The 23,476-nt window shown below is 35.4% G+C and overlaps 2 protein-coding genes across 6 annotated transcripts; both read right to left on the bottom strand.

Moving 5' to 3' along the window:
- Nucleotides 1-7: 7 nt before the first annotated feature.
- On the bottom strand, nucleotides 8-1,080 carry LOC121203352 (regulatory-associated protein of TOR 1-like). Its single transcript, XM_041114649.1, has 3 exons — nucleotides 648-1,080; nucleotides 401-502; nucleotides 8-134 (listed from the first exon to the last, which is right to left on the bottom strand). The coding sequence occupies exons 1-3, from the start codon at nucleotides 711-713 to the stop codon at nucleotides 39-41; spliced, it is 264 nt and encodes an 87-aa protein (XP_040970583.1). The 5' UTR covers nucleotides 714-1,080; the 3' UTR covers nucleotides 8-38.
- A 489-nt stretch (nucleotides 1,081-1,569) lies between these two features.
- Nucleotides 1,570-23,467, bottom strand: LOC121203498 (peroxisome biogenesis protein 5-like). Of its 5 annotated transcripts, XM_041114646.1 has the most exons (27): nucleotides 20,537-23,467; nucleotides 20,241-20,434; nucleotides 19,936-20,159; nucleotides 19,015-19,148; nucleotides 16,968-18,926; nucleotides 16,727-16,883; nucleotides 16,538-16,576; nucleotides 15,177-16,009; nucleotides 13,996-14,367; nucleotides 12,587-13,266; nucleotides 12,364-12,475; nucleotides 11,539-11,687; nucleotides 10,517-10,601; nucleotides 10,325-10,434; nucleotides 9,766-9,990; nucleotides 8,737-8,802; nucleotides 7,808-7,891; nucleotides 7,577-7,720; nucleotides 7,369-7,483; nucleotides 7,163-7,257; nucleotides 6,845-6,883; nucleotides 5,459-6,316; nucleotides 5,300-5,369; nucleotides 4,479-4,596; nucleotides 4,017-4,183; nucleotides 1,696-1,778; nucleotides 1,570-1,611 (listed from the first exon to the last, which is right to left on the bottom strand). In XM_041114646.1, exons 10-19 carry the CDS (start codon nucleotides 12,755-12,757, stop codon nucleotides 7,436-7,438), a joined length of 1,194 nt encoding a protein of 397 aa, XP_040970580.1. In that variant the 5' UTR covers nucleotides 12,758-13,266; nucleotides 13,996-14,367; nucleotides 15,177-16,009; nucleotides 16,538-16,576; nucleotides 16,727-16,883; nucleotides 16,968-18,926; nucleotides 19,015-19,148; nucleotides 19,936-20,159; nucleotides 20,241-20,434; nucleotides 20,537-23,467; the 3' UTR covers nucleotides 1,570-1,611; nucleotides 1,696-1,778; nucleotides 4,017-4,183; nucleotides 4,479-4,596; nucleotides 5,300-5,369; nucleotides 5,459-6,316; nucleotides 6,845-6,883; nucleotides 7,163-7,257; nucleotides 7,369-7,435. The 5 variants fall into 5 exon arrangements, 2 of the variants coding, with proteins under 2 accessions (XP_040970580.1, XP_040970582.1); XM_041114648.1 differs by lacking the exons at nucleotides 1,570-1,611; nucleotides 1,696-1,778; nucleotides 12,587-13,266; ... (6 more) ...; nucleotides 19,936-20,159; nucleotides 20,241-20,434 and having other exon boundaries at nucleotides 3,093-4,183; nucleotides 21,359-23,467; XR_005927656.1 differs by lacking the exons at nucleotides 1,570-1,611; nucleotides 1,696-1,778; nucleotides 4,017-4,183; ... (11 more) ...; nucleotides 10,517-10,601; nucleotides 11,539-11,687 and adding an exon at nucleotides 11,719-11,796 and having other exon boundaries at nucleotides 13,108-13,266.
- Between the last annotated feature and the right edge of the window lie 9 nt (nucleotides 23,468-23,476).

The raw sequence follows: 23,476 nt of genomic DNA, 5'->3' as shown, positions 1-23,476 counted from the left end.
TGAAACACAATGAAATGCAAATAATGAAGACTACACCCCTAAAGAACTACCAGATCTACGGCCCATGGTCCCATATCAAGGAATCTTCCAAGAAGAACTAGAGCACGGATTCGATGACATTGACTAAGCAAAACCTGAAACATCAATCGTGAGCTGGTCACATATTACATTTAAATGGGATTTCAATCCAAAAATTAACTTGTTAGAAACTATGGCAATAGACATCCGTTATTCTGAAGGACCATTTCCCCACCTTACAATAAAAAATAACTTAGGTCACTGAGGAGTCGATATAATGTAAAATTGTTTAACGTAAATCTGACCAATATGAAATCACCATAAAGAAGGGCAACCAAACATTGGACGACACTGCTAGAATGACAAGGAAGGATTACAGCACCTGAACCACAATAGGCAATTGCTCTGGTGGCTTTTTATGCTCAGATCCATGGTCAAGGCATACCTCAAAGGCTATCAGCTGGTCAGTGAAAAATGAACTTGGCTGAAACAAAACAAAAGTACACTCAGGTATGAGGGAACATGATGAGCAGTCAATAGGCACCCTCTCATTCTGCCACTCAATTCTTGTCTGGATCCAATACACGTCAGCAAAATTCAGGATAACAAATAAATATTAGCAAAGGAACCTGGAACTCTGCATTAGGATCCTCAACCAACAATGGAAGCTGAGAAAGGCAAATTTCAGCAGCCATGTCCCGTGCATCCCTGGAATGTGCAGAAGAAAATTTTAAAATAAACAACTGAAAAACAAGTTGTAGTACCACATATAGTGCTGATGGGTTGGTGGCACAATGGGTAAGAAATTGGAGAACAATTTGCAGAGCGCATAACCCTCACGGCAAGCAAAACATTTCTGAACAAACTAGCAACTAGTAAATCCTGTCTAAACAACCTTCAGAACCCCTAGAAGTGTTTTACCATCTCAATGTCATTTTGATAGGTGTAGTAAGACAAGAAGTAAACACATCGGCAGGAAATTCAGCACTTTGAGGAAGAGTCTCATGTGCTTCACACGCAGCTAGAAGAATGCAGTCTCTTGAAGATCCAGGGTAGTTAGAAGTGCCACAGTCAAGAAGCTATCAATCAAATTCAAATAAATAAATAAAAAAAAGGAAAATCAAATAAGGCTAGAGAAGGAAGACAACGATGTCTATTTGAATAGCGCCAGCCAGAAAATATACTAGTGACAAATTGAGGATAGAACGCGAGCAAGTACCTCAATGAAGGCAATAACAACCATTCCTGCAGCAGAGCAATCAAAAACACATATAGAAGGTGCTTTTGGCCAAGAATCAACATCGCTGATAGGCAAGGGAATATACTGTGTATAACTCTGCACAGGAAATATTCAGGCTTAGCAAGGAGAAAAATTGCAAAATAGAGCAAAAGAAAAGCAACAAGAATTGATTCCTAGCAGTTAAACAAGTGAACACCTTATTAAACAGCCAGCTTTCACCATTTACAGTTGGCTTTGGAACACCATGTCCATTGCAATGAAATAAAACTCTCTGACTTGGCATATCTGCAACATGTATTACAGAGTTTCTTCACTTTATTCACTATAGGATCAACTTCAACCTTACTGCGAGCCTGGCCATGTTTAATAGAAAGAATTAGATTCTAAACTTGATGGAATAGCCTGTAATGAGACGTGGTCTAAGATGGTGTTCAAACCTTGGGGTGCCACATCTCATATTGATCTCTCAAGTTTTTCCAAATTGTTTCCACTGCTTTTTGTGGTGCTATAGAAAAAGGGTCTGCAACAATGGAAGAAAGAAAAAGTGGAACATACTAATATCAATGAAGAACATTAGATTGAAAAAAAAAATTATATATTTTAATCATTTTGTGACCAAAGAATGGATGTTGGATAGAAAATATGATTGAAAACTTATTTAGTGCAAGTGCAGCACTAGGATTCCAACGTTTTCTTCCTTGGCAACCAATAAAGCAAGGCCAGTACAAGGGTTGTATATAGAAACAATAAATAGATAAGCATTCCTGAGACTGCATGCAAAATACTATGTTGGTGCAGCAATAACCCTACAAAAAGTGACACTTTCTTAGCCACCGAACTTGATAATTATTACAATTTTCTATCCAATTTTCAGTTGGTCGTTTGCCACTGCTTCAAACACCATAAACGGTAAAACAATACTTCAAAAGAATCCTCTTTGAAAAAGTTCAATATGTTAAAAGTTCCAAACTACTTGTAGTTACAAAATTTTCCCTTTTTTACCCTAACATAAAAGGAGATACTTGTTTCTCAACTGATAAAAATAAATATAGGGAAGAGCTCAGTTTGAAGTAGGATCATAATTAGCACTCTTGGATAGGATTTATGGTAATTCTCAACATTCCAATGCAAATATAAAGACAACTAAGGAGCAGATACCGTTTAGAGCCAAGAGCAACCAATATCCAAACTTTTTTTCATGCATGCTCAACAAATCAACAAGTATTTAGTTCGGTCGTATATTAAAATAACACAAAACTTATTAAAGATTTCTTGAGGAATAATCATGAGCATTAAAGCTTCAATAACCATTAAATAACAAAAATGCAAAAATAAGAGAGAATTGACTGAAAAAACATACCAGTCCAGCACTCCATTCTTAACTACAGCTTATTCCAAGTCGGAATATGTCAGGGATAAAGCCGGAGCAGAATAAGAAAAATAATTAACTACAGCAGGACAACTAAAAATCTGTACAGGAGAGAAAATTTTTGAAATAAATAGCATTTAAGTCTACTGTTTGGCTTCCGGTAAAATGCAGAATCAACAGAATTTGCTGACCCATAGATGTATCAATAATTATTTAAAAAAACAAAAGAAACAATAATTAAAACTACAAAGTTTTCTTTTCATATATTATTTGTTCGTGTATCTGTCATTTTTTTAGACACCTCTTTTTTTTTTTTAATTTAGGTTCTCTTACTTAAAAAATCTTAATATAAATTTTTAAAAATAGTATAAAATACATGTGAACGCCCAAAGACTCGCAAGCGACAAGCCCAAAACCTTAACCTCATAAATATTCTGCTAAGAAAAAATTACAAAAAAAAAGACCAATAACACTAAACCAATCCAAAAAGAAACCAAATCTAAGCATAATATAAGCCCAAATCTAAGCATTATATAAGCCTAAAATGAAACCAAAACATAAGCACAAACCTAAGCCCAATATGAGTCCAAACCAAGAAGCACCCCTATGTGTGATATATAACACACAAAAACAAAGACAAACGACCCAAGCCCAAGCCGAAACCCAAACCACCTAAGCTAACATTAGCACAATCCAAGAGCCGAACTATAGGTATCAAACAAAAAAAAAAACCACACAAATCCATAATTTAATCGTAACAAAACAATGATCTTTTAATCTGAAAACCAAAAACCCTGACAAAAACTAACTTAAAATATTAGTAAAACGAAGTATATATCTGAAACTATAAATAAAGACGCATACAAAATAAAGGGGCATTGTTTATTTTCAAAAATTACATTCTGGATTAGACTCTTTTTTTATTTATTTTCAAAAAAATAAATTTTAGAAATTATTTCTGTTTTTTAAATACAACTAATAATGGTATTTGCATTTATTGTTTATTGGTATTTGAGGCTATTTTAAAGTTACTGTGGGGTTTCATAGAAACTCGGTATCGGTACCACTTACATAGCTGTCCATAACATAAATGCAATAAACTTAAAAATAAAGGGTAATAAACAAACGAAAAAATAACACACATAACAGTCGATAAACTACCAAAAAATCGAATAGGAGAAGTGTTTCATAAAGTTGAACACCAAAAACTATAACAAAAACACACTAAAAAAAAAAGAAGAAAGAAACATAGATCTGAAAACTAAAACAGAGATGAAAACTTGTTCTGAAGATGAAAACCACAATACCCACAGAAATAAAAGAAAATAAGCATATCTGAAACAAAAAAAATACGTGAAAAAGAAAGGATAGTTGAAGTGAAAATCATACCTCAAATCACCATCCGATGTAGGAGGAGATTTCAATATCACAAAAAACAAGAAACGGCAGAGAGCCATTACGGTCTGTTCCAATTCGGCCTATCTCCAAACAGGCCTATTCAAGGATAGGAATTTCCTGAAACGGAAATCACATGACAGAGCCATTTTGAAGATGTTCTGAAATGAGAAAAAACATATTTAGGTGCGCACTAAAAATAAGAGATGGAAACTGTTTTGCTCTAAAATATTTTACTAATCTTTTTAAAATTAAATCCTATCACAAGAAAACCGAAAGTAAAAACAATGCGAGCCCTCTCCAAAACAACCCAACACAAAATACAAAAAATAAAAGAAAAACCAAATCCGAGGCGCAAGCCCACAAATGGATCTCTAACCACCATACAAAAAAAAACCACACACACACAGACGGCACTTAACAAAATTAAACCGAACCAAACCATACCCAACTTACCCAAAACGAATCAAAACGAACCACAACACTATTCCACAACCCAAAACAGAGGTTAACTAGCCCAAGCAGAATGGCAAATAGGGTCAGACTGCCTCCCATCATTCCATAACCGAAAACCCTGGCAAAAGTCCACTGAAAATATTAGTAGAAAGAAGCATAGACTTGAAATGAAAAGGAAAGAGACAAATCCATATTCATCCCTGAAATCAATATCCGATGAATTAGGGGATTTCAAGAATCACAAATAACAGAAACGGCAAACAAAACTTGGGATTTCTCTCACGAAAAGCCTCTACCTAGTGTACCATCTTTGTGTGTATGAAGAAAGAAAGGACAAGCAAGGAGGCTGGGAGAAAGAGAACAGGAGAGAAGGAAAATATTTGAAAACAAGGGAAAAAACAGTAGTTGATAAAGGAGAAAGGAACGTTAGAAATAAGGGAAAAACAGGAGAGAATAAAGGAATAAGGAACGTGATCCATAGTTTCAAATACTGAAAGAAATAGACTTTCGCTAAAGCTGAAAATCAAAATCTCTGACAAAAGTACACAGGAAAGAAACAAAAAGAATAAACGAGTGAAATATTAGAAATATTAGGCTATCTGGACAGAAATATTAGAAAGAAAGCCAGCCGAAAAAGTTTAAAGCATTATCTTAAGTGAGATAAAAGGGAGAGGAAAGAAGAGACTTTACTTTGGTCAGACCAAAGACTGCAAACCTGAACCAACAACACCCCAAACCCACAAAGCTAAACACACCACACTCCAAACCAGAGATGAAAAAAGCAAAAAGCAAAAAAGACAAATGTTGAAGCAGATTCATACCTGAAATCAGTCTCCCATGAAGCAGGGGTTACAAAAATCGGAACAAATAAACGGCAGAGAAATGAACCCACTGAAATAGAAGTAAAAAAAACATTGATCGGAAAACAAAATAGAAATCAAAAGGCAAAGACAGACAAAGACAAAGTTAAGGATTCATACCTCAAAATCAGTCCCCGATGAAGCAGTCGGTTTCAAAAACCACAAAAAACAGTGTAGGGTGTGTGTGTGTTTTTTTTTTTGGACTTTTGATACCCAAAGCTTAAAAAATGAGAGGAAAGAAATTGAAAAGTGACCGAGAGAGAGAACCGGTAAAGAAATGGGAAGAGATTTGGATTGAAGAGATATATTTGAGGATTTGTTATGAAAACAGAATAAATGAGGAAGAAAAAGAAAACAAAAGAGGGAGACCAAGAGACAGAGAGAGAAAGAAACGGATAATAAATGTGCATAGATTGAAGAGATGTTTAATAAACGGCTAATAAATCAGTTTTGGGCCATTTTAACGGTCACTTAGTATTTTATTTTGATTCCCCCTTTAAGATATTAAAAACATTTAAGTCTCCTGTTTGACTTCGGGAAAAATGCAGGATGAACAGAATTTACCAACTCACACCGAACCGGGGTCATAAAAAATCGAACCGGGGTAAAAAAACCGAACCGGGGTACTAAAAAAACCGAACCGGGGTCATAAAAACCCGAACCGGGGTCCTTAAAAAATCGAACCGGGTCCCCAGAAAACCGGAACCGGGATATCCGAGGGATATCCCTGGGGTAATACTGAACCGGGATATCCTTGGAATGGGATATCCCTGGGGTAATACTGAACCGGGATATCCATAGAATGGGATATCCCCAGCCGGAATAAGCATGACATGGAGACCGGTTCAGACAGGAAAAAAAACTTAACCGGCCACTAAATCACTTAAACCGGGTGCCAAAATCTCTAAAACCGGAATAAGAACTGGTAGGATATCCTTGCAACACTTTATTCCGAGACGGAATATGACAGGGATAAACCTGGAGTAGAATAAGAAGGAGAATTAACTACAGCAGAACACATAAAAATCTGACAGGACGGAAAATTCTTAACGACAAAACGGAAAAATCCAAAGCATAGTTTTCAAATAACATAAAAACAGGTTAGGATAACGAATTAATATATATATAAAATTAGATTGGTGTCAACGGTAACATTTATGGTGATTAAGATGTCAACGGTAACATTTATTGTGATTAAAACATTCTTTAAATCAATAATATTGTTTTTGGGAAATTAACAGATACACAAGGCAATTCGAAGCTTCTATCAAGGGATCAACTAAAATTTGTTCAATATTACAGTAATAGTACAAAATTTTCGAAATAAAGAACATTGAACTCTACTGTTTGGCTTCCGGGAAAATGCAGGATGAACAAAATTTGCCAACTCAAAGGTGGATCAGTAATTATTTACAAAAACAAAGATTAATTTCAAGTTTGAAACAAATTTCTGTCGATTTTCTTCAATCAGAAACCAAACAGTAAAATAAGAGGTGAAACTCATACCTGAAATCACAATCCGATGAAGAACGGGATTTCAATATCCTGTTAAATAGTAAGTATGTTATTTTGGCATGCGCTTACACCAAAGTACAAAAAGAAATGTTAGGAAAAAAAATGGAAAGGAACACAGACTAAAAGAGAGGACGAGAAGATAGAAAAACAATAATAATAAATGGTAAATATCAGAATAAAAGGTAACAACTAACAGAGTAGACATAATTTACAGGAGAAAGAAGCGACTCTCATCAAGAATTTAGGGAGACATTGGAAACTGCCTAATGTATCTATTTTTAATTTTAAATCAGTGTAGACATAACTTACACGATTGATGACGATTTTCTACACTTTGGGAGCCGAAGCGACGGCGCGTTTGACACGCACCAAACCCGAAACTTGATCTGATTGAAACGTTCGTTCTTGGTTTACAACGCAGTATGCATATACAGGAAAAGGAAACTTAGGTATCTATCTGAAATTTAAAAAAATACATGAAAAGGCAAATACACAGTTAATGTAAATATTCATACCTGAAATGACTCTCCCATGAAGCAGGCGATTTCAACATCACAACAAACAGAACCGGCAGAGAAAAACTTATGGGTTTCTCCCTCTCACGAAAACTATCTTCCCACAGTAGAGTGCCTGTGGGTACACAAAGCTATAAAAGAATGACAGGAAAAAAATGAAAAGAGACCAAAACAGAGAGAGAGAAAGAGAGAGAGACTAAGGTATGACCTTTGGCACGATACTCTGATTAATTGCTCGTTCAGATGGGAGTGCCAAAATTTTTGTCCAAATGAAGACAAGGATTTGACGCAGTTCTGGAGTGGTTGTTTGCAACAGCTTCAGAACATAAGGAAATATTCCAACAGAAAGGGCCTAAAAACAGAATCCACCCTGTAAGTAAACAACAGCATGAAACACAATGAAATGCAAATAATGAAGACTACACCCCTAAAGAACTACCAGATCTACGGCCCATGGTCCCATATCAAGGAATCTTCCAAGAAGAACTAGAGCACGGAATCGATGACATTGACTAAGCAAAACCTGAAACATCAATCGTGAGCTGGTCACATATTACATTTAAATGGGATTTCAATCCAAAAATTAACTTGTTAGAAACTATGGCAATAGACATCCGTTATTCTGAAGGACCATTTCCCCACCTTACAATAAAAAATAACTTAGGTCACTGAGGAGTCGATATAATGTAAAATTGTTTAACGTAAATCTGACCAATATGAAATCAACATAAAGAAGGGCAACCAAACATTGGCCGACACTGCTAGAATGACAAGGTGGGGAAAATAGAATAAATGAGGAAGAAAAAGAAAACAAAAGAGGGAAACAAAGAGACAGAGAGAGAAAGAAACGGATAATAAATGTGCATAGATTGAAGAGATATTTAACAAACGGCTAATAAATCAGTTTTGGGCCATTTTAACGGTCTCCTGTTTGACTTCGTGGAAAATGCAGGATGAACAGAATTTGCCAACTCACAGGTGAATCAGGGATTTCCCTCAATTTTCCTCGATCAGAAACCAAACAGAATAAAAACAGATGAAGAAAAAACAAGATTTTTTTAAAGAATCAAAATTTATACCATAAAAGAAAGGCTAGCACTACCTCGACTCACTCATTCGGAAGAAGCTACCGCTGATCATGAATTCAAACCTTTTCTTTTCCTTTTTCGAGAGAGAGAAAGAAGCTAATGACAATGGATCTTGATTTAACAGAGAGAAACTATGGGTTTTTATTTTATAACATAACAATATTATAATATTTTTATTTTATTTTCATCGGTAAAATAAAATATTTAGAGGGGTAGAGAAATGTAGTTCCCTTTTCATGAATGTCAAGACAATGAGAGAACAGTGAAGGATATAACAAACCTGGTTGGCGTAACTGACACCGATGTTTGCCCAAGCACGCACATAGTTTGGCTTCAAATCTAGTGCCTAAAGATCCAGACATAGACCAAAAGACTAAATTCAATAGTGCTGAAAATATGGCCACCACAGGTAAAGGGAAGTTTATCATCAAATAATTTTAAATGGACAATCTCAGTAACAGAGGCTAAACAAATCAAACTGCATATGCAAGATCTGAATGCATTAAAAAGGGCATTTTGAAAGAGATGATCAAGGGTATATGTAGTAAATTGAGGAAGTGCATAATCAAATCATCTAAATTAACAAATAGCTTCAACAAATCAAATAACTAATTACATGGAGCTAAATAGAAGAGCTAGTTTGTTTTCTAAGGTCCAACTAGGTGCAACATGTTATTTGGAGAATCTTTTTAGCACACCCTATAAGAGAGCTGTATAACACACCAATGCATCACTTTACCATCGAAAGATAAGAAAGAAGAGAAATAGAGGAAAAGATGATGCAACCCATAAGAGTTTGGCACACAGAAGATTGACATGTTGGGTTATCACATGTTTTGCATTTCTTTATGCCATCCTTTCAATTGATTAAGCACAAGCCAAGTCCTAGGCACACTTTTTTGTATAGAAGCGAAAAAGCCTCCTTGATTCAAGAAGCACAAATTTACATATTCATCTTAATTTACTCAAAAAAGTGCTTTTTTTACATCTTGCACCTCAAATGGTTCAGGTAGTTACAGCACCCTTGCCGACATTGTCAACACCTTCATAATTCATTTTTTTTTTATTCTGGCCTAACATGCAAAATAGCGACCAACACACCATACAAATTGATTCTTAGTAAAATCCTAGTACTCATATATTTTGAATTTCAAACATTACAGGTGCTCCAACTTAGTAAAGAGAACCCCAAAATTTTAGGATAGGAAAAATAAATTTTTAATTATAAAAAAAGTAATTATGAAATTAACATATCAGGTGGTATACAGATAGGCCACCACTATTCAAGGGGGAATCATGAAGAGGCTACCTGTTGATAAGCTAATATTGCATCAGCACTCTGCACACTGTTGGCTTGTGTTGCACAAGGCTTGTTCCAAAGAGAATAATCATTAGGTTTAAGTTTCAAAGCAGTTTTGAAAGACGCAATGGCCTTATCATATTCTCCCGACAAATTATACAGAACAGCAAGGACAATGTGTACATCAGCATCCTCAGGAGACATCTGAGCAACTTCAATGAATAATCTAGCAACCCGTATGGCAGAAAACACTTCGATTAACACCAGAATATAACAATAACATTTCCAAAATGTAATGTTAGGGATAAGCTTCTAGTAATCTTAAGGAAAATTATATCCTGTCACCGTATGTAAAACTCAAAAGTCCAAAATATAATCATTGCAGTCATGGAAACTATATGCAAAAAAGACACTCTTGTAATCACAGCATTCACAACATAAGCAAACTATCCCACAGTAACATCAGAGGAAGCGGCTTACACTCAAACCAAGATTGCAATATCAAGGCATTGTTCCAAAAGAAAAAAACCAACCAAAAAAACAACAAATTATACCCTAGTGTACTTACATCAGCATAATACAAAGAATTAGCAAGCTCCGGTGGCGCAAGAGTACCATACTTTGGGTGATGACGTAACCATCCATACAGATACTTTAAAGCAGCAGTCTGTTCCAATTCTGAACTTTTCACACAGTATTATTTGTTTGACACTCCAAAATTTTAATCTCATCTTGATTAAAGGGATAAGCATTCACTAACCATTTGTATGGCTCACACCAAGAGCAAGAAGTACTTCCAGATTGGTAGGATCGGCCTCCTGAGCACGCATCATTGCTGCAATAGCCTGTACAGAGATATCTAATCAGTGAATTACATTTTTTCTACAAAGTCAAATATATGGACCCCAGTAAAAACCACATAAAACTGCAGATGCATTAATCAAGAATAACAGAAGTATAAAAAGGTCTAGCATAATCCATTTAAGTCACAAGATAGTGACAAGCAGACACATTAATCATCCAAAACAATTTGCAATAAATGTGAAACATTACACTTCATAGGCTTGATATAGACATAGTTTAAGATGGAACCTTATCCATTCAAATTAATTTTAATTAAGCCAAAAAGGTTTTGACATGGTTCAAGAATAAATAGAAGCGGATGATAAGTGAAATGTAATGCACTACTAGTTCATGAGACAACAAACGATAATAGGTTAGATCCAGAACATTAGCAGCCAGGCAAAGACTGCGGCCTTAGATCTGGTACTCTGACTGAAGCCTTAAGCCACTAAGATAAACGTAATACCAATCATATTGCAAACTTCAATGTTTAAACGAAAAATAGCTCCTTCTATCCCCTTCCACTAGAAGTTTTCATATACAAGAAATGAACATTGCATGGTAAACCAACATGGCTATATCAAGCCAGCAAATAAACACAAAATGTAGTGGTACAAGAAAATAGATCCTTTGTGTTCAATAGGTTTTCTTGCTTGCTTAATCAATAGGTTGTTCTGTTTCCTAAAATATGATGGTATTCACAGGGCATTAGACAAGATTAAAAATGATTTAGATTTAGGTGGAATAGAAAGGTAAATGGTCAACCTTGCCAGGCAAAGAATCGTAACCAAAGATGCTGAACAAATGGCTGAACTAGACAAGCAGTCCAATCTCTTAATAGAAATTCTTGTAGTATTAAAGAACACAAAAACAATGTCTTTTGGTGTAAGAATACACATGAACTATCAAACTCTGACAAACTAGAGCACAGTGGATTACCTGCTGGCCATCATCATTTTCAGCATGGGTTATTCCTAGCAATCTCCAACCTTCAGCATTCTCAAGACTTTTGATAACTTCAGCCTCTAGGGAAAGCACTGCTTCACTCAAAAGTCCTTTCCTGAATAGCTCTTGACCCTCTTTGTATCCTGAATAAACAAATCAAAAGACCCTAGTTGTTTTCATACAGTAGCAAACTCCTCAGCCCATTGATCAGGTTGAAGAAAATCAAAGAACCACCAACCAGAGTAGCAGATTCTGTATAATAAGAACTTTTATACAAATTACAATATTTTTAGCTGGTTTAATACCAAACAGAGATATACAATTACAAGAATCATCAGTGACAGTTTATCTTCTAACTTATTATAATCAATAAGCTCTCACTGCTCAATTTAGCAGCAAACTCCATGACCCATTGGTTTGGCCCATAGAAATACTAAGAACCACCAAAACAGTGAGTAGCATATTTTATAAATAGCAAATATAGATGATCTCATATAAGATTTACAGGTTTAGTTGATTTAAAAGTTCAACTGAAGATGTAATAATACAGAATCATTAGTCATTCACACTTTATTTGCTAAATTATAGTAGATATATAGATAATAGCACTAACCAAACCATCATTATCATTTGCGACATTCTCCAATCATCAAAACTAGTTTCAACCACCTAGGGTTGGTGAATGAGATTACCACCTAAGGGCAGTGAGGTTAGTTCCATTTTAGTCTACGTAGGCAAGGCAGAAGAAAAGGAGGAGGAAACTGCTAAAAGGAATTTATGACTGATTATCAGGACATATTAATCTATAAGCTTCTTTACCTTCCACAAGATCTCTACTTGCCTCATCATGAGCAAATTCATCAGCCCAAGAAGCACCTCCATTGTACTGTTGCTGATATTCTGTTGCCCAGTTCTCTGATGCTGGTTTGACCTGATTATCATCAATGATAAGTGCATATATTAACTCATGCACAGTAACGATGATATCATTAAGAGCTATCTTGACACATTGCAAGTATTTAGCCAACTAGTTTTAAATAACCCGAAACTTAGGATCACTGTTTTGAGAGAGTGTATGTGCAAGCATCCTAGTCTGCTGAATTGCAGCCAAACTTCCTATATTTCCCCCTCTCATTTGATCTACAGATGTTAACTGAGATTGTTCCTGTATGTGCAAGCATATGGCCACCACAGGTAAAGGGAAGTTTATCATCAAATAATTTTAAATGGACAATCTGAGTAACAGAGGCTAAACAAAACAAACTGCATATGCAAGATCTGAATGCATTAAAAAGGGCATTTTGAAAGAGATGATCAAGGGTACATGTAAATTGAGGAAGTGCATAATCAAATCATCTAAATTAACAAATAGCTTCAACAAATCAAATAAGAAATTACAAGGAGCACATTCCCCTCTTTATTGATGCTTGCACAAGCAAAAGTTTATCATTGGGCAATAATCAGCATATTGTCTATGCATAATAACATAATTAATTTAAATATTCTGTTATTGTTTTTAAGCTGCAAAAAAGTTCAGAAAATGAATGGAGAAGCAAAGCATACAAATATTTGGTCAACAAGTTTTTTCTCTTTGCGAATCAGATAGCGAACTCAAAACTTTCCCTTCAATGAGATTAGGCTCCAAAGTGTCCACATCTGACGGTAGTATCCCACATACTCTAAAGCAATTGCCTTCACTGTTTTAAGATTGTCACGTACCACCTATGGCACACAGATGGAAAACAAAAGTCTCTAATTGATCGTATTACGAGAAATATTCAATCTCCAACAACATAGACCACAAAGAGACCAATTGTTCCAGTGTGAGCAAATTGAAAAGAAAGCAAAACAAAGCAATAACTAAAATGCAAAGTTCTTGCAAATGTGACCGAACTACCTTCCTGCTACAGCACTCTTTCAGCAAAGTTCTTGCAATACTAAAATGCAAAAGCAATAACTCAATTAAGTTTTCTGAACCCTCAAAAACAGTCCAGTTTAGAAATCAGATCAGGGCTTAGGCAAATTAGATTTTAATTGCTAAATAAGCAAAGATCCCAAAAATATAGAGATGCGAAATGTTATCCTACAAGAGCACTCACTAATAATGAGCTTAAATCCCTCTCTTATAACAAATGAAACTAAACCGTACTAAAATGCCCCTATAGAAAAATGAGCCTAAGTCAAAATTAAAGTGCAAAAGTGAGACGCATAAAAGCAAAATAATTAAAAGAAAACGGATGGTACTCGCAACAACAAAATACACACAAACACAAAGGTCATATGCATTGGAGCCTCTGGTAGTGTAAATAAAATCATAAATTCATAAAATTTCAGGCAAAATATGGAGATAACATAATTGGAGGGATATCCATCATCAATTTTATTAGGCATAACACACAATTTTATTACCATAACAAAATTTACAAAAGAAAAAAAATCAAAGTCATTCACCATTATAGAGCCCCAAACCCGAGCCAGATTTCACTGTGTCGATGGGGTTGGAGGTTTCCATGTGGTAGTCAGGAAAACCATCTACCATGATCTCACAGATATTATCAATCTCCTTACTCCGACATGGTTGCTTAGGACTCAAGGCAGAGGAGTAGCAGTGAAGGCTAGTTCCTTTTTCTGATTCAGCCAGTGAGACATTTTGACACTCCCTCGTATCATGTAATCTTGAAGGAGGATGTCAGATGAGTTTTTCCCACATTGATGAAAACGAATTAGCAGTCCCGGCCAAGGTGCTGCCAGACATAACTTGAGCTGTATTTAGCATCTCATGAGACTGATTCTGCTGTTTTTCCACTCTCTGGAACATTGATTCTGCAGCTCCAGCATGGTGAAGTTAGTTAGTCACTAATAATTGGGTATATAATACTTGTATGTAAGCATCACAGCTAGGGTCAGCATTCATCATTCAAATCAGGACAAGTAAGTATTTAATGGTCCATGTTACAAATGATCGGGTGGGAGCATCAGATTCAGCATGGGGAAGGGAGGGGAGGCAGGGTTATAGATCCCAAAATCTATAAAATTACAAGTTAATTCATGCTGAAATTATAGTTTGACCCTCAGAATAATGAAATTTTGATTTAATCATTCTAAAAAATATAAAGTTATAAACTAATATATTTTAGCTCATACAAAAATGTGTAACTTAGTCTCCATCCCAAAAAAAACTCTGGTTTCACCCCTACGATCCAGAAATGTGTCCATTATAGATATGTTAAATCATTTTCAAGTTTAGAAATTACCCGACTTATTGCCAAAAGAATTGTCACAATCCTCACAGTGGCATCCTTAGCCTAAAAATAAATGAAGAATGTTTGTGCAGTCGGATTGATTAGAGGTAATTAAGTTCATACACCATATCATCTTAACAAGTTGACTTTTCATCCAAAAAGGAAATAAGATCACAACCATATATTAAACACAAACTTGAGTATTGTCAGTTTATGTCTAACACTGATTTGTTCAATAATTTAAAGAGTTTTTTTATACACTTGGAGAGTCATATAACAGATCTATATCCAGGTGTATATTACACATGGATCTTGAATACAAGTTCTTAAAAATAAAAAAGGAAATTGGGAGCAACATAAGTAACATGGAGCTACCAAGTTAAAACATACCCGATAGCACTCGCAATACTATTTTAGGCATTTTGACTTCTTGTATTTGCATCCGCTTTTGTGCCTGGCTGATGGAGTGTTCATCAAGTTTTCATATTTGAGGCAGTCGGTTTCAAAAACCACAAAAAACAGTGTAGGGTGTGTGTTTTTTTTTTGGCCTTTTGTTACCCAAAGCTAAAAAAATGAGAGGAAAGAAATTGAAAAGTGACCGAGAGAGAGAACCGGTAAAGAAATGGGAAGAGATTTGGATTGAAGAGATATATTTGAGGATTTGTTATGAAAACAGAATAAATGAGGAAGAAAAAGAAAACAAAAGAGGGAGACCAACAGACAGAGAGAGAAAGAAACGGATAATAAATGTGCATAGATTGAAGAGATATTTAACAAACGGCTAATAAATCAGTTTTGGGCCATTTTAACGGTCACTTAGTATTTTATTTTGATTCCCCCTTTAAGATATTAAAAGCATTTAAGTCTTCTGTTTGACTTCGGGGAAAATGCAGGATGAACATAATTTGCCAACTCACACCGAACCGGGGTCATAAAAAAATCGAACCGGGGTAAAAAAACCGAACCGGGGTCCCAGAAAAACCTGAACCGGGATATCCCAGGAATGGGATATCCCTGGGGTAATACTGAACCGGGATATTCCCCGAATGGGATATCCCCGGCCGGAATAAGCATGACAGGTAGACCGGTTCAGACAGGAAAAAAAAGCTGAACCGGCCACTAAATCACTTAAACCGGGGGCCAAAATCTCTAAAACCGGAATAAGAACTGGTAGGATATCCTTGCAATACCTTATTCCGAGACGGAATATGACAGGGATAAAACTGGAATAGAATAAGACACAGAATTAACTACAGCAGAACACTTAAAAATCTGACAGGACAGAAAATTCTTAACGACAAAACGGAAAAATCCAAAGCATAGTTTTCAAATAACATAAAAGCAGGTTAGGATACGGAATTAATATATATATAAAATTAGATTGGTGTCAACGGTAACATTTATGGTGATTAAGATGTCAACGGTAACATTTATTGTGATTAAAACATTCTTTAAATCAATAAAATTGTTTTTGGGAAATTAACAGATACAGAAGGCAATTCGAAGCTTCTATCAAGGGATCAACTAAAATTTGTTCAATATTACAGTAAGAGTACAAAATTTTCAAAATAAAGAAAATTGAACTCTCCTGTTTGGTTTCCGGGAAAATGCAGGATGAACAAAATTTGCCAATTCAAAGGTGGATCAGTAATTATTTACAAAAACAAAGATTAATTTCAAGTTTGAAACAAATTTCTGTCGATTTTCTTCAATCAGAAACCAAACAGTAAAATAAGAGGTGAAACTCATACCTGAAATCACACTCAGATGAAGAACGGGATTTCAATATCCTGTTAAATAGTAAGTATGTTATTTTGGCATGCGCTTACACCAAAGTAAAAAAAGAAATGTCAGGAAAAAAAATGGAAAGGAACACAGACTAAAATAGAGCAAAAGAAAAGCAACAAGAATTGATTCCTAGCAGTTAAACAAGTGAACACCTTATTAAACAGCCAGATTTCACCATTTGCAGTTGGCTTTGGAACACCATGTCCATTGCAATGAAATAAAACTCTCTGACTTGGCATATCTGCAACATGTATTACAATGTTTCTTCACTTCATCCACTATAGGATCAACTTCAACCTTACTGCGAGCCTGGCCATGTTTAATAGAAAGAATTAGATTCTAAACTTGATGGAATAGCCTGTAATGAGACGTGGTCTGAGATGGTGTTCAAACCTTGGGCTGCCACATCTCATATTTATCTCTCAAGTTTTTCCAAATAGTTTCCACTGCTTTTTGTGGTGCCATAGAAAAAGGGTCTACAACAATGGAAGAAAGAAAAAGTGGAACATACTAATATCAATGAAGAACATTAGATTGAAAAAAAAATTATATATTTTAATCATTTTGTGACCAAAGAATGGATGTTGGATAGAAAATATGATTGAAAACTTATTTAGTGCAAGTGCAGCACTAGGATTCCAACTTTTTCTTCCTTGGCAACCAATAAAGCAAGGCCAGAACAAGGGTTGTATATAGAAACAATAAATAGATAAGCATTCCTGAGACTGCATGCAAAATACTATGTTGGTGCAGCAATAACCCTACAAAAAGTGACACTTTCTTAGCCACCGAACTTGATAATTATTTCAATTTTCTATCCAATTTTCAGTTGGTCGTTTGCCACTGCTTCAAACACCATAAACGGTAAAACAATACTTCAAAAGAATCCTCTTTGAAAAAGTTCAATATGTTAAAAGTTCCAAACTACTTGTAGTTACAAAATTTTCCCTTTTTTACCCTAACATAAAAGGAGATACTTGTTTCTCAACTGATAAAAAGAAATATAGAGAAGAGCTCAGTTTGAAGTAGTATCATAATTAGCACTCTTGGACAGGATTTATGGTAATTCTCAACATTCCAATGCAAATATAAAGACAACTAAGGAGCAGATACCGTTTAGAGCCAAGAGCAAACAATATCCAAACTTAAAAAGCCATGCATGCTCAACGAATCAACAAGCATTTAGTTCGGTCATATATTAAAATAACACAAAACTTATTAAAGATTTCTTGAGGAATAATCATGAGCATTAAAGCTTCAATAACCATTAAATAGCAGAAATGCAAAAATAAGAGAGAATTGACTGAAAAAACATACCAGTCCAGCACTCCATTCTTAACTTCAGCTTATTCTGAGTCGGAATATGTCAGGGATAAAGCCGGAGCAGAATAAGAAACATTATTAACTACAGCAGGACAACTAAAAATGTGTACGGGAGAGAAAATTTTCGAAATAAATAGCATTTAAGTCTACTGTTTGGCTTCCGGTAAAATGCAGAATCAACAGAATTTGCTGACCCATAGATGTATCAATAATTATTTAAAAAAACAAAAGAAACAATAATTAAAACTACAAAGTTTTCTTTTCATATATTATTTGTTCGTGTATCTGTCATTTTTTTAGACACCTCTTTTTTTTTTAATTTAGGTTCTCTTATTTACAAAATCTTAATATAAATTTTTAAAAATAGTATAAAATACATGTGAAAGCCCAAAGACTCGCAAGCGACAAGCCCAAAACCTTAACCTCATAAATATTCTGCTAAGCAAAAATTACAAAAAAAAAGGCCAATAACACTAAACCAATCCAAAAAGAAACCAAATCTAAGCATAATATAAGCCCAAATCTAAGCATTATATAAGCCTAAAACGAAACCAAAACATAAGCACAAACCTAAGCCCAATATGAGTACAAACCAAGACGCACCCCTATGTGTGATATATAACACACAAAAACAAAGACAAACGACCCAAGCCCAAGCCGAAACCCAAACCTAAGCTAACATTAGCACAATCCAAGAGCCGAACTATAGGTATCAAACAAAAAAAAAAAAAAAAACCACACAAATCCATAATTTAATCATAACAAAACAATGATCTTTTAATCTGAAAACCAAAAACCCTGACAAAAACTAACTTAAATATTAGTAAAACGAAGTATATATCTGAAACTATAAATAAAGACGCATACAAAATACAGGGGCATTGTTTATTTTCAAACTGGTTTGGTTCAGTATAGCAGGGGAGCTCATCCATTGGTGAAACTTTAACTTTCATCTTCTCCGGCAAGCGTGGGCAACTAGCAGAATGATTTGTGTATTTGGTTGAGAAGTAGTTTACCGTGATGTTCAAGCTGATCAAACAACAATATAACACATTGGTTAACCAACTATTGACCTAAACAAAACAGGATTTATCAGGGATAAAAGGCAAGTATATACCTCTGCAAGGCAGGGAGGGCGAGCATCGTATATGCAAGTTTTATCTTATTGGTGACACCAGAGAAGGATTTAAATGTTGCAGCTGCTTGCCTCACAGCCGCTGATTCTTGAGGATGCTGCAAGGCCCACTCAAACTGCAGGCATCAACCCATCAGAAAACATTTATATATTAATAATAAGCCATGAGTCAGAACAGTTATTGGAAGTATTACATATACTAAAATCAATTAGCTCAGAAAATTTTAAATTTTGGAAGCATTCTTCACCAATCAAGAATGTCTCTTCGAGTGTCAAAAAGCTGCCTTTTCGGCATTTAAAAAAAATCCGGCATTCTCTATCTCTTATTGCTGTATGGCTCAATGTAACATACAAATTTGTATATAGCACTTCATCAACTAAGCATGGACAACATAAGACAATTAAATTTCACAATAAAGTAGATAAGAACCCAAAAAACCCCCTAAACTAAAGGTTTCCTGCCATAGCCAAATCTCATCTAGACTGAGAAGATATTCATCTGCAGTCGCTGGAATAAGTTAACCAAATACCATAAGAATAAAAAAGATGATACAAATGCATGAAAACTAAAGGTAGAATATAGCTGTTGAGCCCAACAAAATTCCTTGTTACAACAAGCAAGCTAGGATCCAGAGCGCATGTATACAAGAAAATCAACAAGCGCTAAATGATGAGACTTGTGAGATAGACCAAATCATAGTCATATAAATGGCATTTCAAGCATAACCTGCCAGTTTTCTACTAAGCCCAAAAGGTGATGCAACAGATTCAAATACAACCATGTTATAGACTATATATAAAATATAAATTCTTGTAGTATTAAAGAACACAAAAACAATGTCTTTTGGTGTAAGAATACACATGAACTATCAAACTCTGACAAACTAGAGCAAAGTGGATTACCTGCTGGTCATCATCATTTTCGGCATGGTTATTCCTAGCAATCTCCAACCTTCAGCATTCTCAGGATTTTTCATAACTTCAGCCTCTAGGTCAAGCACTGCTTCACTCAAAAGTCCTTTCCTCAATAGCTCTTGACCTTCTTTTAAAGGATTTTGATGACCAACATATGGATTCATATCAGAAAATACATAGACACCCCTTGAAGCGTCCAACCGCTGAGGAACCTACAAGTTTTCACAACCAAAACATTCATGTAGAATTAAGAGAGGTTATAAAGTGAACTTCTTCAAGGCTACCAGACTTACTCATCATATGAATTTGCCCAGCTATCAGACGAACTATCTCCCAAAGCCCCCTCACCAACTTGATGACCAAATTCTTCTGCCCAGTCATCAACATGCAACTTTGAGAATTCATTGACCCATTGATCATCGACAGACTCTTGTTGCAATCTTTCAGCTCCAAATTCATTGGCCCAATGGTCAGGTCCACAGAATACCTATTAACCATCAAGTCAAGAACACTTAACGAAATGAAGAAAATTAGAATATTTCAAATAAGAATAAGAGCTTCGCACGGTTTAAGAGTCTCGAAATAATACATGACACTCAGAATCATTAGTTGCACTTTGTATCCTGAATAAACAAATCAAAAGACCCTAGTTGTTCTCATACAGTAGCAAACTCCTCAGCCCATTGATCAGGTTGAAGAAAATCAAAGAACCACCAACCAGAGTAGCAGATTCTGTATAATAAAAACATTTATACAAATTACAATGTTTTTAGCTGGTTTAATACCAAACAGAGATATACAATTACAAGAATCATCGGTGACAGTTTATCTTCTAACTTATTATAATCAATAACGTCTCACTGCTCAATTTAGTAGCAAACTCCATGGCCCATTGGTTTGGCCCATAGAAATACTAAGAACCACCAAAACGGTGAGTAGCATATTTTATAAATAACAAATATAGATAAATCTCATATAAGATTTACAGGTTTAGTTGATTTAAAAGTTCAACTGAAGATGTAATAATACAGAATCATTAGTCATTCACACTTTATTTGCTAAATTATAGATGATATATAGATAGTATCACTAACCAAACCATCATTATCATTTGGGACATTCTCAAATTACCAAAACTAGTTTCAACCACCTACGGTTGGTGAATGAGATTACTACCTAAGGTCAATGATGTTAGTTCCATTTTAGTCTACGTAGGCAAGGCAGAAGAAAAAAGGAGGAAACTGCTAAAAGGAATTTATGACTGATTATCAGGACATATTAATCTATAAGCTTCTTTAGCTTCCACAAGATCTCTACTAGCCTCATCATGAGCAAATTCATCAGCCCAAGAAGCACCTACAGTGTACTGTTGCTGATATTCTGTTGCCCAGTTCTCTGATGCTGGTTTGACCTGATTATCATCAATGATAAGTTCACCACGACTCATCTTGGATACAAATTGAAGAAATTTTGAATTCTGCTAGCCCCAATACATACAGCACATAAGTGCATTGAAAATTCAGAACATATGTGCCCATCTCACAATCTGAACTATAAAATTTAAACATTGTTGACCAGAGATGGGCACATATGTTGACCAGAGATCCAGAGCCTAAAACACTGAAACAAAAGCCCAAAAATACCAGCCCAAACCTAAACCTAGGCCCCAAGCCTCAAACTCCTATACCCCAAACCCGGATATCCCCGGAATGGGATATACCAAACCGGGATATCCTTCACGAGGATAACCCCGAACCGGGATATCCCTGGAATGGGATATCCCCGGCTGGAATAACTACGGCAGGTAACCCGGTCCAAACACATAAAAAAACTGAACCGGATAACAAAACAGCTGAACCGGGCACTAAAAATAACGAACCGGGATAGGATATGATGGTAATATTCCTGGAATAGCTTATCCCGAAACGGGATATAACAGGGATATCCCTGGAGCAGAATAAGAATGAAAATAAACCCAGAACTTCTTGTTATGCACGCTTTGATCACAAATCTTTGTGCGCTAGCCAAGAGTCATCCACATCGCAGTAGACATGTTTTATGATGCAAGTAGTAACCATATGACATTAAGATTATACCTATACATTTTCAATCACTTCGATATTTTCCAAATGCATAGAACCTAAAAATCAAGAAAGTATCAACCATTTATTACTGAGCAAACCAAAAAAAAAAAAAAAACCACACCACAAGTCTCAGTTTTCACAATAACATACATGCTATGATTAATCTCTCTCTATATATAAACCCCTGCATTCTAGGGTTTAAGATATATCTTAATATCTTCTTGTATCTTTAGACACAAGAAAAGGAATACTGAATCACATATTTTGCAGTGAAATAGTTCAATGTAAAATTATCCTTTGACGTGTAAGGCGTACATAAGTGTTGACTGCCGAACCATCTCAATTCGGGCATTACAAAATAATGGAGGAAAAAAGAAAAGGAAACTACTAGACGTCAAAAAAAACAGAAAAATGGGTAGGGACACATATAAAGTAAAAAGGTTTCTTCAAGCTTGATTACCATAAAGATTATCTGTCAAAGAGAATCAGATACATGATAGCTGGAACAATGATATGCATGCTACAATGCGTTGTGCAACATTATCCCTTGTCAAAAAGAAGAAAAAATAGTTGCAAGTGAAAATAACTATACAATGTTACTCTGTTATCTCGGAAGTCAGACAGACATCTGCAAAAAGAAAAGCTTTAACTAGAGGCATGCTGTTAGGGTTGAAACAAATAGAGCAAATTAGATCCCCTGCCATGTCATTAAGTGTAGTTTTAGAATTCAAGCTTTCTGCAGAACCCCAAATCAATGACCCTTGATCTCCCAGTGAGTTTAATAGGAGCACCAGGGCAAGTATCAGAAACCCCATTTAGGCAAGGAGCTCAAGGGGGTGTCTTACTACCATCAGATCACATTCTATATTTGAAAATTCAGTAAGAAAACCCTCAGCTTGGTTTGAAACAATAACTTCCAAGAGATTTTCATAAACAGACTCAAACATTTCTTCATCTGAAATAGAATCTACAGCAGTTCTATGGTTTACAGAACCCACAGTTCCAACAGAGATGTTAAAATTTAGGCGGCGTGCAACAGTTATCCTCATTTCATCAACATATTTCCTGTAGGAAGGAGCAAACACCATGCATTCTGGGCCAGGAGCAAAATCTAGGACTACTATGGTTGACAGAAACCATTGACTCTTGGTTTATGGTCGTATCAGGATCAAAGTGAGGATGATTTTGTGCTTTCTTCACTTCGGTGGGTGGAGAATTAAATTTATAGGGGAACTCTCCAATTCCTCTGTTCGCATCAGAGGTGATAGGCCCTAGAGAAGATTCCTTATTACCTTGTCTAGTAGTTGCCGAAGGATCAATAATTACCCTATTAGTTTCGCCTGTGCAGTTTTTAATTAACTTGGGAGAATTTTTGCTGGCACAATTTCCAGAATCCATTGATCCAATCATAAAACAAAGCCTAGGCAGCTGCAACGAAGGGAATA

This window comes from Gossypium hirsutum, chromosome A05 (genome assembly GCF_007990345.1).
Source record: "Gossypium hirsutum isolate 1008001.06 chromosome A05, Gossypium_hirsutum_v2.1, whole genome shotgun sequence".
NCBI classification, from domain to species: Eukaryota; Viridiplantae; Streptophyta; class Magnoliopsida; order Malvales; family Malvaceae; genus Gossypium; species Gossypium hirsutum.
The sequence above is the reverse complement of the archived record's forward strand: the minus strand, read 5'-3'. Positions and strand labels throughout refer to the sequence as shown.

Bases quoted from the DNA above. Each gene is read 5' to 3' on its own strand.
- LOC121203498 (XM_041114646.1), bottom strand. From the start codon at position 12,757: ATGATAAACTTCCCTTTACCTGTGGTGGCCATATGCTTGCACATACAG. The intron at 10,602-11,538 runs GTAATCCACTGT...ATCTCTGTACAG, and splicing joins AAAATGATGATGGCCAGCAG to GCTATTGCAGCAATGATGCG. The intron at 7,484-7,576 runs GTCATACCTTAG...GTGTACCCACAG, and splicing joins ATCAGAGTATCGTGCCAAAG to GCACTCTACTGTGGGAAGAT.
- LOC121203352 (XM_041114649.1), bottom strand. From the start codon at position 713: ATGGCTGCTGAAATTTGCCTTTCTCAGCTTCCATTGTTGGTTGAGGAT. The intron at 503-647 runs GTTCCTTTGCTA...GTTTTGTTTCAG, and splicing joins ATCCTAATGCAGAGTTCCAG to CCAAGTTCATTTTTCACTGA. The intron at 135-400 runs GTGCTGTAATCC...TTGATGTTTCAG, and splicing joins AATTGCCTATTGTGGTTCAG to GTTTTGCTTAGTCAATGTCA.